General features: G+C 40.6%; 1 protein-coding gene across 4 annotated transcripts in view; it reads right to left on the reverse strand.

Moving 5' to 3' along the window:
* wdr43 (WD repeat domain 43) overlaps window positions 1–14,566 on the reverse strand; it is a 21,788-nt gene extending 7,222 nt beyond the window's left edge. For all 4 annotated transcript variants that reach the window (XM_089004763.1, XM_089004765.1, XM_089004766.1 and 1 more), the window contains exons 1-15: window positions 14,335–14,566; window positions 13,302–13,436; window positions 12,259–12,380; window positions 11,077–11,197; window positions 10,258–10,376; window positions 10,055–10,157; window positions 9,859–9,923; window positions 7,780–7,939; window positions 7,303–7,389; window positions 6,125–6,238; window positions 5,793–5,945; window positions 3,451–3,537; window positions 3,339–3,370; window positions 1,656–1,719; window positions 75–188 (exon numbers count right to left, since the gene is read on the reverse strand). In XM_089004763.1, the coding sequence (XP_088860889.1) occupies window positions 75–188; window positions 1,656–1,719; window positions 3,339–3,370; window positions 3,451–3,537; window positions 5,793–5,945; window positions 6,125–6,238; window positions 7,303–7,389; window positions 7,780–7,939; window positions 9,859–9,923; window positions 10,055–10,157; window positions 10,258–10,376; window positions 11,077–11,197; window positions 12,259–12,380; window positions 13,302–13,436; window positions 14,335–14,541 (1,683 nt within the window). In that variant the 5' untranslated portion in view covers window positions 14,542–14,566. The remainder of the gene's footprint in view (window positions 1–74; window positions 189–1,655; window positions 1,720–3,338; window positions 3,371–3,450; window positions 3,538–5,792; window positions 5,946–6,124; window positions 6,239–7,302; window positions 7,390–7,779; window positions 7,940–9,858; window positions 9,924–10,054; window positions 10,158–10,257; window positions 10,377–11,076; window positions 11,198–12,258; window positions 12,381–13,301; window positions 13,437–14,334) is intronic.
* Window positions 14,567–15,753: the final 1,187 nt, after the last annotated feature.

Raw genomic sequence — 15,753 nt, forward strand, 5'->3', positions numbered from 1 at the left:
AACAAATGCCAACCAAACTGTGAAGCAGCGAGGATAACATGATTTGCTTTGTCACAAAATTTGCTCAAGCCCACCTGTGCAACGAGGAGGTACAACTTCCCATGCAGCTTGGTCAGCTTGTGGAACATCTTCACCCTGCTCTCAATTATGTGATATAGCACCCCAAGCTTGGAAACCAGGTCAGGCAGCTGTTGGGTATAGGACAGAATAACGCGTGTTAACAAGAGAAACAGAAAACAGAACAGGACTGTGCAAACACTTGTTTGTACACAAAGGTTATGCAACACAATAAACGGTAGTTTTCAAAATAGGTACAGTTATACCTCTGTTTACGAACCCCTTGGCTTACGAACTTTTCGGTTTACGAACGTTAAATTTATGAAAATTTTACCTTGGCATACGAACTATTTTTCGGGATACACATGGAGCGCCACAATGGGTGATGTGTCGTTTGCAAACGAGCACGTTCTCCTAACAAGGAACTTTTTTTTGTCCTCTATTCCCCGCTCCCAGTCTTCGGTTAAAGCCGCGTGACTGGTCAAGAACGCAGTAGTGGGCAGGGGGGGGGAGGGTGTGTGGTTTAAACATTAAGGAGACAGGGAGACCCAGTGAGAGAGTTTCAAATTTGATAGGTCAAAGGCAGAGTGTAGACTGCAAGGTTAAAATATCCCATCAATCGGGCTCCACAAACAACCTGCACAACCCATCTGTACACTTGATGCAAAAAGCTATCAACCCAGCTAAACAGAACACATTTGATGAGGAACTAGGCACAATAATTGTAGAGAAAGCACCAATAAGGCATCATTCCTCAAAATGGTGAAAGAAGAAGGCTACGTTCCTCATCAAGTGTTTAATGCTGATGAAACCGGCCACTCCATTCCATCAAGCCATCAATGACTGATAAGACTGTTTTTATACACATCCGTAAACATCCTATGTTATTTCATGTTTAGTTTAGTCTATATGGATGTATGTAGCTTATTAGCTAACTTGTTGCATCAGTAAGATGCAACAAGTATTCATTTCCAGTCTTAATGTTCTCCCAACCCCCTTTCCCGTTGCTGATAGGACAATCTCATCGCTGCTGTGTGATAAAACTAGGTGAAAGGGGCGGGCGTTGCGCTCTTGGCTTCCCGCTCCGACTAGGCATGTTCTTCTATTGTTCACGAGAATAAAGTAGTCTTTTCTGTTCACCATCTATGGTCCCCGCTGGTATTTCATCATAAAACTCTGTTGAACCCGAACCAGAAGAGATACAAGAATTAGAATCCAACAATGACCATCAACAAAGGTAAATAAAACAACTTTATTATTCAGTAGTTTATTCCTTTAATTATAATACCATAGCACATTTATTATACATAAAATAAGGCATATTTTGTGTAGTTTTAAGGCTTAGAAAATTAGAAAGTATGACATATTTTATGGGAACGGATTATTCTCATTTTAAACGGCTGCCTATGGCAAATACATTTTTTGGGATTGACACTTTTCGCCTTACACACACACACTGTCTGGGAACCAATTATGTTCGTAAGCCAAGGTACCACTGTATATTGCCTTTTAGGCAAACATAAACAACAGTGGCGACACCATTTAAGCTTATCATTTGATTGCTGGAATAGCTCCAAATGAGCAAAGAGTGGACTCACCGATGACAGGTATGACGTGTGGTGCATGAGCACTGCTTTGAGCCACTGGACCATCAAAACCGCTCTGATGGAAGAGAGGGGAAAATCGTTCATGTGGAGTCCGTCTGCCAGTCAATATCTCTAGTGCTTCCTTTGCGAACAAAGTTTGGTCAAGCATTTTGTCTACCATTAGTGCAAATTGTTGAAGAGGAAAGTTTATTTGATTTATCAACTGAAGCCTCCATTATTAGGATGTGATGGTTAAGATAAAAACAATCATGGTTATGTCTTTAAAAGAAGATGAGGATGCAAATTTTCCATAGTGCCAAAATGTAGAGCAAAACAGGTTATCATGTATGACTCAAGCAACAGCCAAATTGCAATTATACCTCAGGTCAGATTAAAAATGTGTTAATAATATTTGAGGATACGCATGTTTAAAGGACAACCAACATTTTTTTTGTTTCCTAAATGAAAAACGTTTGATAGCATCTGAAATACCCAAAACACACAGGCTGATATTTTTAGTCAAATTCAAAACACCAATAAAAATGACTTAATTTGCCCAAACTGCCACTAATGAACACAAAACTGGAGAGATTCAGAAAGTCCCGCCCCCAGTTCGTGACGTCTCGTCAGGATACTGCTTCACAAACTGCATTGCTCCAGAATCAAAACAACGGCTTGAGATAGTTCAGATTCGGAAAAAGATCCTTTCTTGTTACTCATCCAGTTATGAATATGATTCAAATAGTCCTGAAGAGGAAAGCATGAGTGTTTGCGATCGATTAAAGAAGTCCTTCTGTATCAATTCATCATCTAAGCAAAGCGACGGAACTGTAGAAGGACACGACATATGAAGCTCCGTGAATAAGTTGATGCAATACAGCATCAACTTCGGTGACATGTGGCATATAAGGACATCAATAACAAAACATGAATAACAAAACAAAGCTACAAGATGTCCACATCAATGCCGATTGTTTAATGGTTGTGCACACAAAGTTGTTTAAACTTTCTAGATGAAGAGTTACGAACTTGCGTATGAATGACAGCGGTTATCCATCGCTAACCACGAGAAGCAACGTTCTACTCATTGTCAGGCTAAGAGGGTGACAGCGGTTATCCAAGCGGGGATTCGTGCACTCCGGGGAACTCCTCGGCTGCCGTTATACTGCTCTGGTCCGTGGGAAATGGCTGGTTTGGCCACTGGGAATTTGTGTTAACTTACAACTTTATGCGTGTTACTGCAATTGGCTGCCACACAACAATTCAGTCATGTTATTTATGTAGTTTTCCTTCTAATTTCGCGATCAACATGGTCTTTTCAGACGAAAACAGTACCCAAAATGCACTGTGTCGCTTTCTTGGTCAGGGGTGTTCCCTCAGCGACGTCACTTCTGGCATCGGCATCAACTCAAAAACAATACTTCATGAATATTCAGTGCAAGTTTTAAAACTGAAAATATAGCTATATGCGGTGGAATCTTTGTAAAAATGCGGTCGGTATAAGTCATTTGCAGTGATTTTACAAATTATGGACGCAACTTGTTGGGAAGTGTCTGTCGGTTGTCCTTTAAAGAGAGAATTCAATTTGGAGTTTCTTTTTTTTTAAAGTAGGAATCCACATGAACTTCCCAGGGCAAAAAAGTTCCTCATCATACAATCTATATAATATAACTGACTGCCAATGCTTGTACTTACGTGAAAGGGTGTCCTTGGAGCCTCCTGGTAATCTAAAAGAAAACACTTGCGTAAATCAACTGTGACAGAAAGTCATGGCTTGTGTTACTGCAGAGAACAAACTGATACCAACCTCTTCCAACAGTAGTAAAACAGCGGGCAGGGGTGTCCGAGCCACAGTCTTCTTTATTACTGTATCTTTACGAGTTTGAAAAACTTTCTGTGAAAGAAAAGGGAAAATAATGATGGAGTAAGGGCAATTATTGAGTCTTTGAAGCAATGTGAAGCAGACGGAAACGATGCTGAACCCTTGATGTCGATGAGTGATTCAGCAAAAAGTGTAATTTCAAAAGACTATAATGTGCAAAATAGTGTGCAAGTTCCGGTGTAAGCTACCTCAAACAATTATAATGGCAGTCGAGTCACAATCAGGTACTGTAAATTTTCCACACTTGCATTAGATAATCAATGAATGGAAATCTATCAATCAGCCATGGCGCTTTGCATTATCCGCAAATCGCCAAAAATGACAGCAATGGGAGCATGGGCATAAACAACATTGCACATTAAACCACATTACTATGTGCACAACATGAAAATTATTTTTACTATTTGATAAATATATAGAATGATATTAAGTTCTTCTGAATTTGTTGTGTTCTGTTGTATTTGATCTTGAATCGATGGTTTCTCCTTTTTGTGGTAAACTAAAAAAAAAACTAAAAAAAAAAAAAAAAAAAAAAAAAAAAAAAAAAAAAAAACAATTATCGCCAGATTCATATGAAATACTTCTGATATATTTATCTCCCTTTTTGCCCAGCAGTGCATCAAATATAGTAAAGACAGGACCTTTAAACAGTGTCTGAAACTCATAGCAAAAAGTTAGCGGACATCCGGGCAGACAATTCTGAAAAGATGCCTGCCGGCCAAACAGTTGCCTGCCCCATTTTTCACAATAAGACGACGAATCGGCAAAAAAAAAAAAAAAAAAAAATAAAATATTGCGAAGTATAAAGGATTTTTTTAATTCATGAAGTACCTACCACAAATGCTCCCTTGCTTAATTTATGGTAAATATCCCTTGAAGATTTTGCTCCAGTTGTCGTTTGTCATCATGGTGCACAATGCAATGTTTGCGTTGCCTGCTCAAAGCCACGTGGACTTCTTTCTCAGCGACTTTCAAAAGTCTCAAGTACACTTTTCAGTCACGGTATAGTCCGAAGCACGAACGTTCGTTTGGCAATTTGCATACTCGGCACCGGCAGCCAATCAGACGCCTGTTTCATGCTTAGGATTATACCGTGACCGAAAAGTGTACTTGCGAGTTTTGAAAGACGAGTCCACGTGGCTTGTAGCTTTTGCTTCATTGAATAAAACAAACATTTTGATTTAAAGGACAACCGACGTCACTTTCTTGTTTTTTAACTGACACCAGAAAAACGTTTTATAGCATCTAAAATACCCAAAACACGCAGTATGATATTTTTAGTCAAATGCAAAACACCAACAAAATGACAAAGTGTCCAAAATCTGCAAAAAAATTCAAGCCAAGACGTCTTGCGTTGCTTGTGAATCAAAACAATGGCTTCAGATTCGGAGAATATGCTTTCTTGTTACACATCCAGTTATGAATCTGATTCAAATAGTTCTGAAGAGGAAAGCATACATGTTTGCAATCGATTAAAGAATTTATTTGTGCCATTTTGAGGCAACAATGGGGAAAAATCTCTCACCCAAAAAAAGAGGCACAAAATGGCGACCTCCTGTGGCCACCTCCGTTTCCACGCACTCTTCTGGCGGCTTTTGGGTGCAACACGAGGTCCCCAGACAAAACAAGTGCAGCAAAATACATTGACGTGATGGAAGGACGTCACGTGCGGACTGTCACCAACTCAAAAACGAGACTTCCTGAATATTCAGCGTGAGTCTTAAAACATAAAATATAGCTATATGCGGTGGAATCTTTGTAAAATACGCTCAGTAGAACTCATTTGAAGCCATTTTACAAATTATGGACACAACTTGTCCGGAGACGTCGGTTGGCCTTAAAAAAAATTCCTTGAAGAAGTTGTCGGCCACCTGGGCGAGTTGTACACCCCGGGCCGGCGTTATTTCGAATACTGCTTTAAACCTTAATAATTAATTCATTGTATTCTATTTATAATTGGATTTTATTTATTATTGTATCTATGCGTGTCTGTGACTGTAAAGTGTCCTTGAGAGCTTTGAAAGGTGCTTAAGATAAAATGTATTGTTATGATTATTTTCATAATAATAACAATAATAATAATAATTATTATTATAATAATAACATTATTATTATTATTATTATATACCATTCTATTATATTACAATGTTTTTGTTAAGTACAATACTGGAGTGCTATTAGTTTTTTTAAACATTACAATAGATTAATGGAATTAGGGGAATTAAAAATTCACTCAAGCGTATGAAGACCCTGAGATGAATACTTACATTTAGGATGTCGCTGTCATTGCTCTCAAGGCCCTGCACCAGCAACACTGCAAAATTGTCCGTCTGTAAAGAGGGTGTCCCTGCGGACGCTCCCTTTTCGGTGCGAGCTGCAGACTGCAGATCAATTTCGCCAATACGCTCCGATATTGACATCTGAAGAGGGAAAAGAAACCTCTTCTCAATGAGGCAGTGGATAGGCATTTAATGAGGCAGTCTCAATCCAATCCGAAGAGTGCTTAGGGCAGGTGGTTATTCGTACACAGGCAAAGACAAATACAATGTGGCACATTGGTTTCACATTTGTTATTCAAGATCAGGTACACTCAACAAACCTCTTGGGAGTCTGAGACTGTCTTCCTTTTCTCTGTTGCTTTCACTCGAGCTTGATGCCCAGGAAGGCCAGGAACCAGCACTTTGCTCTTGGCATTGACAACTGGGGTTTTCACCTGAAGATGACACATGGAAAACATTTTTCCCTCATCCATCCCACAATTAGATTGGGAATATTTTACAGTACAATGAAAATGTATTTCTACCACTTGCATTTTTTATATTTTGCCAGCATACAACCGCAAACCTATTTTTAAATAGAAATTTTACATCATACAAAAACTGTCATAATTGTCGAAATTTGAAGCAAAAAAAAATAGTATACGTTTGTATGCAGCCCCTGCATTAATAAACAGTATCACATCGATAACAGCCATTCGGCTTTTGGGGTCTGTCTCTACCAGCATTATACAGAATAGTTGACTCATTCTCCTTGCCGAAAAAAAATCAAGCTCAGCCAGACTGAATGGGCAACACTTTTGAGCAGGGTTTTTTTATGAGTCTTGCCACACACACTGAGAAGCATTTACGTCTATACTTTAACTGACCCATTAGACCTTAAATATTCTTGGTTTTAAACAAATTATGGTCCTGAATTCATGTTCGAGGCCATTGACTTGTGGCGCAACTGCTTTCAATATTTTCAAATTATATCCGTAATAAATTCAGAGGGTTGTGGCAGGAAAGGCATCAGACGTTTGGCCAAAACAAACGTGAATCAAAGCTCTGAAGATGGAGGACACTGATTCGCTGTGGCGACCCCATAAAGGGGAAAGCCGAAAGGAGAAGATTATTGAATTATAAGGAGAAGATCAATAATATATGTATATTTATTTATGTCTGTGTAAGCTCTCAGTCGTACAGGAGTGGTCCATCGATGAGAATGTTTCTTCAGCCGTCATCTGTACAAATAAGTATTTGCTCTTGGCCAATAAGTATTTGTACAGATGACGGCTGAAGAAACCTTCTCATTGATATATTTATTTATATAACTTTTGTGTACTTTCTCCCTTTAATAATTTTGCTGTTGCAAATTGAGAAATTCTCCATCGTGCGACAAATAAAGATTTTATGATTTTATCTTACCAGAGATGCAAACAAATGGGAAAATTGTCTGGACAATGATCAAAGAACACGAGAGCATAATTCAGACTGTACAGGCATTAGAAGCATGAGTTACCTTGGAAACAGTAGACGCAACGGAAAGGGACAATGTGGTCTGAACATTTCGCGTCAAACAAACATGCCTGTCAGCTGTGTTGATATCCTGCAAATGAAAAGATTGTGATCAAGTTAGACACTTTCTCTGGAGTTTCCAAAGGAACTTATCTGTGAATGAAAAAAAAAAATAATCAAAAATCACAAGATGTTCATTCATTGCCTCATGGAACACACACAAAGAGCTAAATGAATTACCAACGGCATAAACACACACACACACACACACACACACACACACACACACACACACACACACACACACACACACACACACACACACACACACACACACACACACACACACACACACACACACACACACACACTTAGACTAAGCGGTAAAATAAAAAATTATGGTTCTAGGCATTTCATTACAGTCGCTATAAAACGATTGACAAGTGTATCTATCCAGTGAAGGAACCGGCTGTGCCCTCACCACTCTCTCTATTACAGGTTGTAGATGGTTGCCATAAGCCAGCATCACACTGTGTGACTCATCACACAGGGCAGCTGCAAGAAGGGGGATCGGCATTGGGCAATCCTTTGTGTCCGACATCTGCACTGTGCATGAAGGTGACAGGGGCTTCTTGCAGGGCCTGCAATGACAACTGTTTGATTGAGCGAGTTCATCAGCCTAAAATGCTCTACAAATCTAAATTTTTAAATCAAGGAGTCTATTCCTTAATATAAGAAACTATGTGGATGCGGAAAATTCAAAAGGACAGAAAAAGAAAAAAAAAATCTGATTTCTCAGGAGTGTGTGGACCCACTTACACCCCCCCCCCTGGGGTTTACCATCTGGGCTCACACTCAAACTGATCCCTGCCCTCCCCCCATTTTTAGGTACCTGCTGACCCAAACAATTACCATCGGAAATCTAAAATTCAAGTTACACCCAGTACTATATTGACTCTCACATGCAAATAAGGGACCCCAACCAAGTCTCAAGACAGCCTTACCCCCACCTTAACCCATAATGAATACAGTAAAGTCTCATTATATCGATATTCTCGGGAGTCGGAAAAAATATCAATATAACTGGACTATCGATATATCCGATCCTGCGGCATGTAAATTTTCTCCTTGCGTTCATAGAAATAGTATCGTAATAAGCAGTACTATCGATATAACCGATATCCATATAACGAGACTTTACTGTATATCGATTTAACATGGTTTATTCAGAAATGGACGCAGTAAGCCAATATGGGCCCCGAAGTACAGATAAGGGTAATAAGAAAGTGAATTTAAAGTCTTAAAAGTGTTACATTCGATTCGACACCCTTCAAAATGCCCCACGTTGTCCTAAGATGCTCAAGGGCAGACTATGCATGATTTGAATCTAGTCTTTTTAAGAACTTCAGACTAAAACCCCATTAGTGTTTTGTCGGGAGCACTATTGTGATTGTTTGACCTCACCGTAAGAGTCATTCGGAAAGTTATTTCATCAAGTCCCACTATGCTATCGTTTTAAAGACATTACAATGCCAAATAGGGTTGTTTTTTTTTTTAGATTTATGGGTTCAATAGATTTTATGACTTAAGCATCCACATAAACCCCTATTTCTGTGCAGCAGTGAACCATGTATTAATAATAATAACAATAATAATAATAATAATAATAATAATAATAATAATAATACGTCTGTGTAAGCTCTCAGTCATACAGGAGTGGTCCATCGATGAGAAGGTTTCTTCAGCCGTCATCTGTACAAATTTGAAGGTTTCGGACGTTTCGCCTCCTATCCAAGGCTTTGTCAGCGAACTAAAGTCTGACTGGTCGTATCGGCCCTATTTATATATCCTTAATGTCCAGGCATGGCGGCGCCGGACACAGCTATGATAGGTCCCTCCCTACTCTCAGGTTGGGGGGAGCAGAGGACCACTCCCTGTGGCCCCACTGATTGTTCCTATATTCCTGACTAGCGACTGGCCTATTTGCCCCACTCCCACCGGTATCACCTCATCAGCATTACGAATGTTGCCTAACCTGTTTTTCCTAAGCAGGCTATTGTATGAACGATCCAAATTGAACCTCACCCCACCAGACCGGTTTAATGAAGGATTCTGTTGTTTTATAAGAATTGTTTCTTTTACCCCCCCTTTCAAACCATCTATGTTCTTTCGCTAAGATTTTAACCTCATTGTCGTCAAATGAGTGGTTGCTAGCTTAGAGGCCAGTCGTTAGTCAGGAATGTAGGAACAATCAGTGGGGCCACAGGGAGTGGTCCTCTGCTCCCCCCAACCTGAGAGTAGGGACCTATCATAGCTGTGTCCAGCGCCGCCATGCCTGGACATTAGGGATATATAAATAGGGCCGATACGACCAGTCAGACTTTAGTTCGCTGACGAAGCCTCTTGGATAGGAGGCGAAACGTCCGAAACCTTCAAATTTGTACAGATGACGGCTGAAGAAACCTTCTCATCAATAATAATAATGCATTTGTACAGAAACATTCTACAATTGCATTACAAATGTAAATACAGTGGACAAGTTTAAGGCACTACAGCTTACCCATTCAGAAAGTGCTCAAAGAGATGCAACTGTCCATCTTTACATACCACTGCTAACCTAACCGCCTGTAAAGGGAAGTGACCCAAGAATTAGACATTGCATTTATCAACAAATATTTCCATCTCAATATTCTACTGTGCAACATCTCAATACATATTAGGAGGCTCAATCATACAGACGCATTAGATTATCTGACCTGCTCCTTCCTCTTGGATGTGACGAGGTCAATATGTTGAGGCTCATCTGTCAGTACGAATGACACCACAGAGTTCTTGTGATTTCCATCTTCTCGTGCTTGCCTGCAGTGCACGACCTTTGAGTCAGTATCACAGCACGTTTATCGTGTAACATAACAATGTGGTGTACAGTTCACGATCTGTAATGACAGTGTGTACGCACCATACACTAAGCAGTCTATTGTGAGCAGCACCAGATAGAAAATAGAGACTGCTGCTGTCAGGGGGTCGCGTGGTGGCAAAGTGGAGGGCCGTCACGGCTGTAGAATGGCCGGTGAATTTCTGTAACAGGAACAAAGTAAGTTGCCAGTTCGGCCAAGTGTTTAACTCATCGTAAAATATCATTTCATCAATCGGAGTGTCCCATATTTCCTAGTCATTTCTGACCGTTGAAATTGAACAGGTCACAGTGAACCCAATATTCAATATTCATCAGCCATTTGCGGCTGGAGTGAGCAGACAGACGGCCAAAGAAATGAAAACGCAGTGCTGACCAGTATGCGGCTCTGTTGGAGGAAATAGCGAAGACATGGTGTATGGCAAAATATAGCAAAATCTGTCAAACACAAAGCTTCCCAAGGGCTTCCACAAAATCATGAGCACTACTGCCTGGAGAATCTCACTGGCCTCGTGTAACAACCAGTGACTGAGGAACGTGCTGGAAGGTGACTTTGTAACTAGTTGCCTGTGCTCGGCATTTCAGGGAGGGGGTGGTTAAGGCAAAGTAGAAAATATTGTTAAACCTCTACCTGTGTGACCTCTTTTTTGCAAATATCCCATGGTATAACATACAGACCAGTTGTGATTAATACAAAGCAATAAATATTGTACAGATGTGATTTTATGGCTAAATGTAACTGCTGTTGCTTGTATTCAGGGGCTTTGTAGTCTGGAAATAAGGGTGGTTATTGCAAATATTTTTTTTTGTTCTTCTCAGCTAACTGTTCTCATATCATATTAATCCAAAATTTGGAACACTCACCCTATAAACCTCCTTGGTGTCCAAGTCCCACATCTTGATAGTCTGTCCAGCTGAAAGCAACAGTTTACCATCTGGGCTCACACTCAAACTGGTCACTGGAGCACGGTCAGCATTCCACTTACTGTAAAAACAATCGGGCTTAGATCAATTTTGATAAATTAATTTCCTCGACTATGAGCATCTCCGACCAACAAGTGAGACTGCCTTATCTAGATTTTAAACCAGAGATTGTTTTTGTTTTAAAGCCCTTGGCTACACGACAGAACTTTTGCACCCATGTTTCAAATCGCCACAGGATTTTGACAGTTAAAGACAAAGAGCCCAATGAAACAGGTATACAAGTGTTCCCCTTGACAGATAACTTAAAAATATGTGCTTCTACTTGGAATCACCCTCCTTGTGACGAGTTAAGACATTCAACAATTTAAGTGTTGTCATTCATTTTGTTTATAAAAGAGTAAAGTAAATAAATAAGTACCCAACATGTTAAAACACACATTAGGACTTCCAATCTGCATTTAAGAATTATGTGGGCATCACTGCCAGGGCACCACAACATATTGCAAAAATATCATCATTGCCTAATGCCGAGATGAACAATAAAGCAAACCTTTTGAATGGAGTTCTATACCTTTATCTTACTTTGACAAAACAGGTACAACCTCAAATACACATCACCATTCAATACAGAATTATGACAATTACTAAAACAAATTAGAATCGAGCAGAAAAAAAATAGCTTCCTTACTTTGATGTGTAACAAAGTATTTCATAATTAAAATGTCATTTCTACATGTTAAAATAGGGTGGCCCGGTGGTCGACTGGTTAGCACGTCAGCCTCAGGGTGCAGAGAAGTGGGGCCCTTTTTGTGTATACCTTCCATGTTCTCCCCATGCTTGCGTGGGTTTTTCCGGGTACTCCGGTTTCGCTCCCACGTTCCAAAAACATGAATGGCAGGTTAATGAATAAATTAACCTGCCATTAACCTCTACATTCTAGGGGGTGGGTTACAGTGCAAATGGTTGTTAGTCTTTGTCTGCCCTGCGATTGGATCACAACCAGTTTGGGTTGTAATCCCGCCCATTGCCTGAAGACAGCTGGGATAGGCTACAGCATGGCCCACGACCCTAGTGATGATAAGCGGATCAGGAAATGGATGGTTGAATGTTGTATACACTGACCTCCGCATCTTGCCTGTCTGCAGGTCCCATTCTACAATGTTTGTATCATCTGAGCCACTATATAATAAACTGCCTTCAGGGTGCCAGTGAACGCAATTCACTCCTCCACTATGGCCTCCATCCTGAAAGGGACAAAGGATAATTAAAGGACAACCGACGTCTCCGGACAAGTTGTGTCCATAATTTGTAAAAAGGCTTCAAATGACTTCTACTGGGCGTATTTTAGTAAGATTCCACCGCATATAGCTATATTTTACGTTTTAAGACTCGCGCTGAACATTCAGGAGTCCTCACGTGACGTCAGAGAAGGACCGCCTCCTGACAGTAAAAATGACGCATTGTAGCGTCTTTCCATCACGTCAATGTATTTTGCTGTACTGTTTTTTTTAAACCGTGTGTTACATCCAAAAGCCGCCAGCAGAGGGAGTCCAAGGTCCATGGAAGGAATTTATCAGCCTGTGGAAATGGGCTGATTCATTCCTCACAGCTCGGTGGCCATTTTCTTGCCTCTTTTTGGGTGAAACATTCCCCCCCGCCCGTTTGCTTCAAAATGACACGGAATAAATTCTTTAATCGATTGCAAACATGTATGCTTTCCTCTTCAGAACTATTTGAATCATATTCATAACTGGATGTGTAACAAGAAAGCATATTATACGAATCTGAAGCCATTGTTTTTATTCTCCAGCAATGCAAGACGTCATGGCGTGACGTCACGAACTGGGGGTGGGACTTTCTGAAAATGCCCAATTCGCAGCTCAATTTTTTTGCAGATTTTGGACACTAAGTCATTTTTATTGGTGTTTTGCATTGGAATAAAAATACCATACTGCGTGTTTTGGGTATTTTAGATGCTATAAAACGTTTTTCTGATGTCAGTTAAAAAACAAAAAAGTGACGTCGGTTGCCCTTTAAGTTTAACAACAACTGAATTGAACATGAAGAATATGAACTCGTGATAACAACCTGTTGACTAAATATAACCACGACAAATTCGAACAAAAATTACATATTTGTGTGTGTATGTTTTGAATGAAACTCACCAGGGTGCAGTGCAAAGCTCCCTTAATTGTACTGTAAATGAGCACACTGCCCGCCACTGTGCCCATTGCCAGCAGGTCTGCCCTTGCCTCCAGTTGCCCTGCTTCTGATTTCCTCTTCTTCCTCTGAGGACCATCCTGAAAAACAGACACCATTAATTTGCATTAATGTGGGCAAAATTGTTGCATTGTGATCCATATTTGTAAATATTTGTAATATGAATTAGATTCATAAAATGCTGTTGTTCTTGTGATGAGGAAGGAGACAGTATCAATAATTGACCATGGGTAGTGTTCCATCCTCCAACTCTTGCATCCACGCCATGCATTGGATTGTTTGGCAGGGTTTATGTCAACTGCTGGATCTCATTTTTCAGCATTTACAGAAAGCACGCGAGAGCATTCAAATTTCAGTATTGAGCGCAGAACTCCAACGTAATAGGCAAATATCCAAATCACAACACACCTGAGATTGTCCTGACGAAACATGGTTCGAACGCCGGTAAAGCAATTCGACGACATTTGACGTGAATTTTACAATTCATTTGATAGCCATAGGCCGTTTCATTAAAACCCGTCAATTTGTACTGTGAGGCAAAGGTTATTACACTTCTGTAGCCAACATTCCCGAAGTGTAACTTGATGAACTAAAAATGCTTGTTCGAAAAAAACGTAGTTTGGAAATATTTAGGAGCGATTGTAAAATTGTCAAGATAATGTGGTAACTGCATAAAGCTGATGGGTTAGGCACGGTTCATTTTAACCCAAGTCCATGTGGGACCAACATGTGCGTTTCGTGGAACTGTTGACTGCTAGCGCTTAGCTAAGCTATTATATTGCAAATTATCGGACAGAGACGAGAGAAAACGTCTAGATGTTAACATTGGATATTGTTCCAATGTATTCTCACGCATTTTTTGCAAAGATCAACAGTGATCGTGAATCGTTGTGATTGTGACAACGTCCTAGACCTTTTAGTTTAGGCCGCGCTAGGCTATGTAGCATCTGCAGGCAACAACGTAGCAGCCTCACGTACCTTGACTGTCCGGCATGGTCCCCAATGTAGGCATGTACAAGTGGCACTCAAATGAGCCGAAGGCACATATTCCTGGTGAAGTGTTTTACTGTCTGTGTTCCAAATTCGAAGTCTCCCATCTTGGGCACATACAGCCAGGTACTGGCGTGATTTTGGTGAAAAAAGGCAAGGTAGAGGTAGCAGAGAGCTGCCGATGCCGTCCGCCATTTCTGAAAGCGCTTTGCGTGCGTGGTTTCAGCGAACCACGTGCAGATGCTTTAGCACATGCGCAGTGACGCTCCCGAGCACCCGCTGCTGATTGGCTGCCACCAGACAACAGTGTGGCGGAGGACCACCCATCCATAATTCCAGCCTCTTCTCCTCAAGGTGGTCCCGAATTTGTTGGTTGACCCAGCCGTCATCCGGCAATGCGCGGAGGAAGTGCCGCCAATTGCAGGGCACGCAAAAACAAACAAACATTTACAGTACATTGATACCTTGGTTTACGAACTTCATTGGTTCCCAGACAGAGTGTGTAAGGCGAAGTGTGTATCCGAAAAAATAATTTCCAAACCATTAAAATGAGAATAATCCGTTTCCAGGTGCCCATAAAACATAATTTTCTACTTTCTAATTTTCTAAGTCCCTCTAAGTGTGCTATTGTATTATAATTTAAGAAATAAACTGTACTATAAAATAAAGTCGTTTTATTTCCCTTTGTGATGGTCGTTGATGGCTTGATCAGCATTAAACACTTGATGAGGAACATAACCTTCTTTCACCATCTTGAGGAATGATCGCTTGTAGGTGCTTTCTCTGTGATAATTGTATCTAGTTCCTCATCAATTGTGTTCTGTTCAGCTGGGTTGATAGCTTTTTGCATCAAATGTACAGATGGGTTGTGCGGGTTGTTTGTGGAGTCCGATTGATGGGATATTTTAACCTTGCAGTCTACACTCTGCCTTGAACTATCAAAGTTGAAACTCTCTCACTGGGTCTCCCTGTCTCCTTAATGTTTAAACCACGCACCCTCCCCCCCTGCCCACTGCTGCGTTCTTGACCAGTCACGTGGCTTTAACCGAAGACTGGGCGTGGGGAATAGAGGACAAAAACAGTCGGCTGCCATTTTGTTGTTAGAAGAACAGGCTCGTTCGCGAACAACACATTGAGGCAGCTCCGTGTATGAAAAAAGTTCGGATGCCAAGGTAAAGTTCGTATGCCAAGGTAAAAATTACATCAATGTAACGTTCGTGAACCAAAAAGTTTGTAAGCTAAGGGGTTCGTAAACAGAGGTATCACTGTACTGTACATCCAGTACATATGAATGGTTTTCTGTTCCTCATGATTGGTAAAAATCCAGCCAAACCATCGAAATAAGTAAACTTATCGTGTACATACACAAGGTTACTGCTAGCCGGCCTGCACACGGCTCATTAGCTT

The sequence above is a fragment of the Hippocampus bargibanti genome, linkage group LG09 (assembly GCF_051943395.1).
Source record: "Hippocampus bargibanti isolate YZ-2025 linkage group LG09, ASM5194339v1, whole genome shotgun sequence".
Classification (NCBI taxonomy): domain Eukaryota; kingdom Metazoa; phylum Chordata; class Actinopteri; order Syngnathiformes; family Syngnathidae; genus Hippocampus; species Hippocampus bargibanti.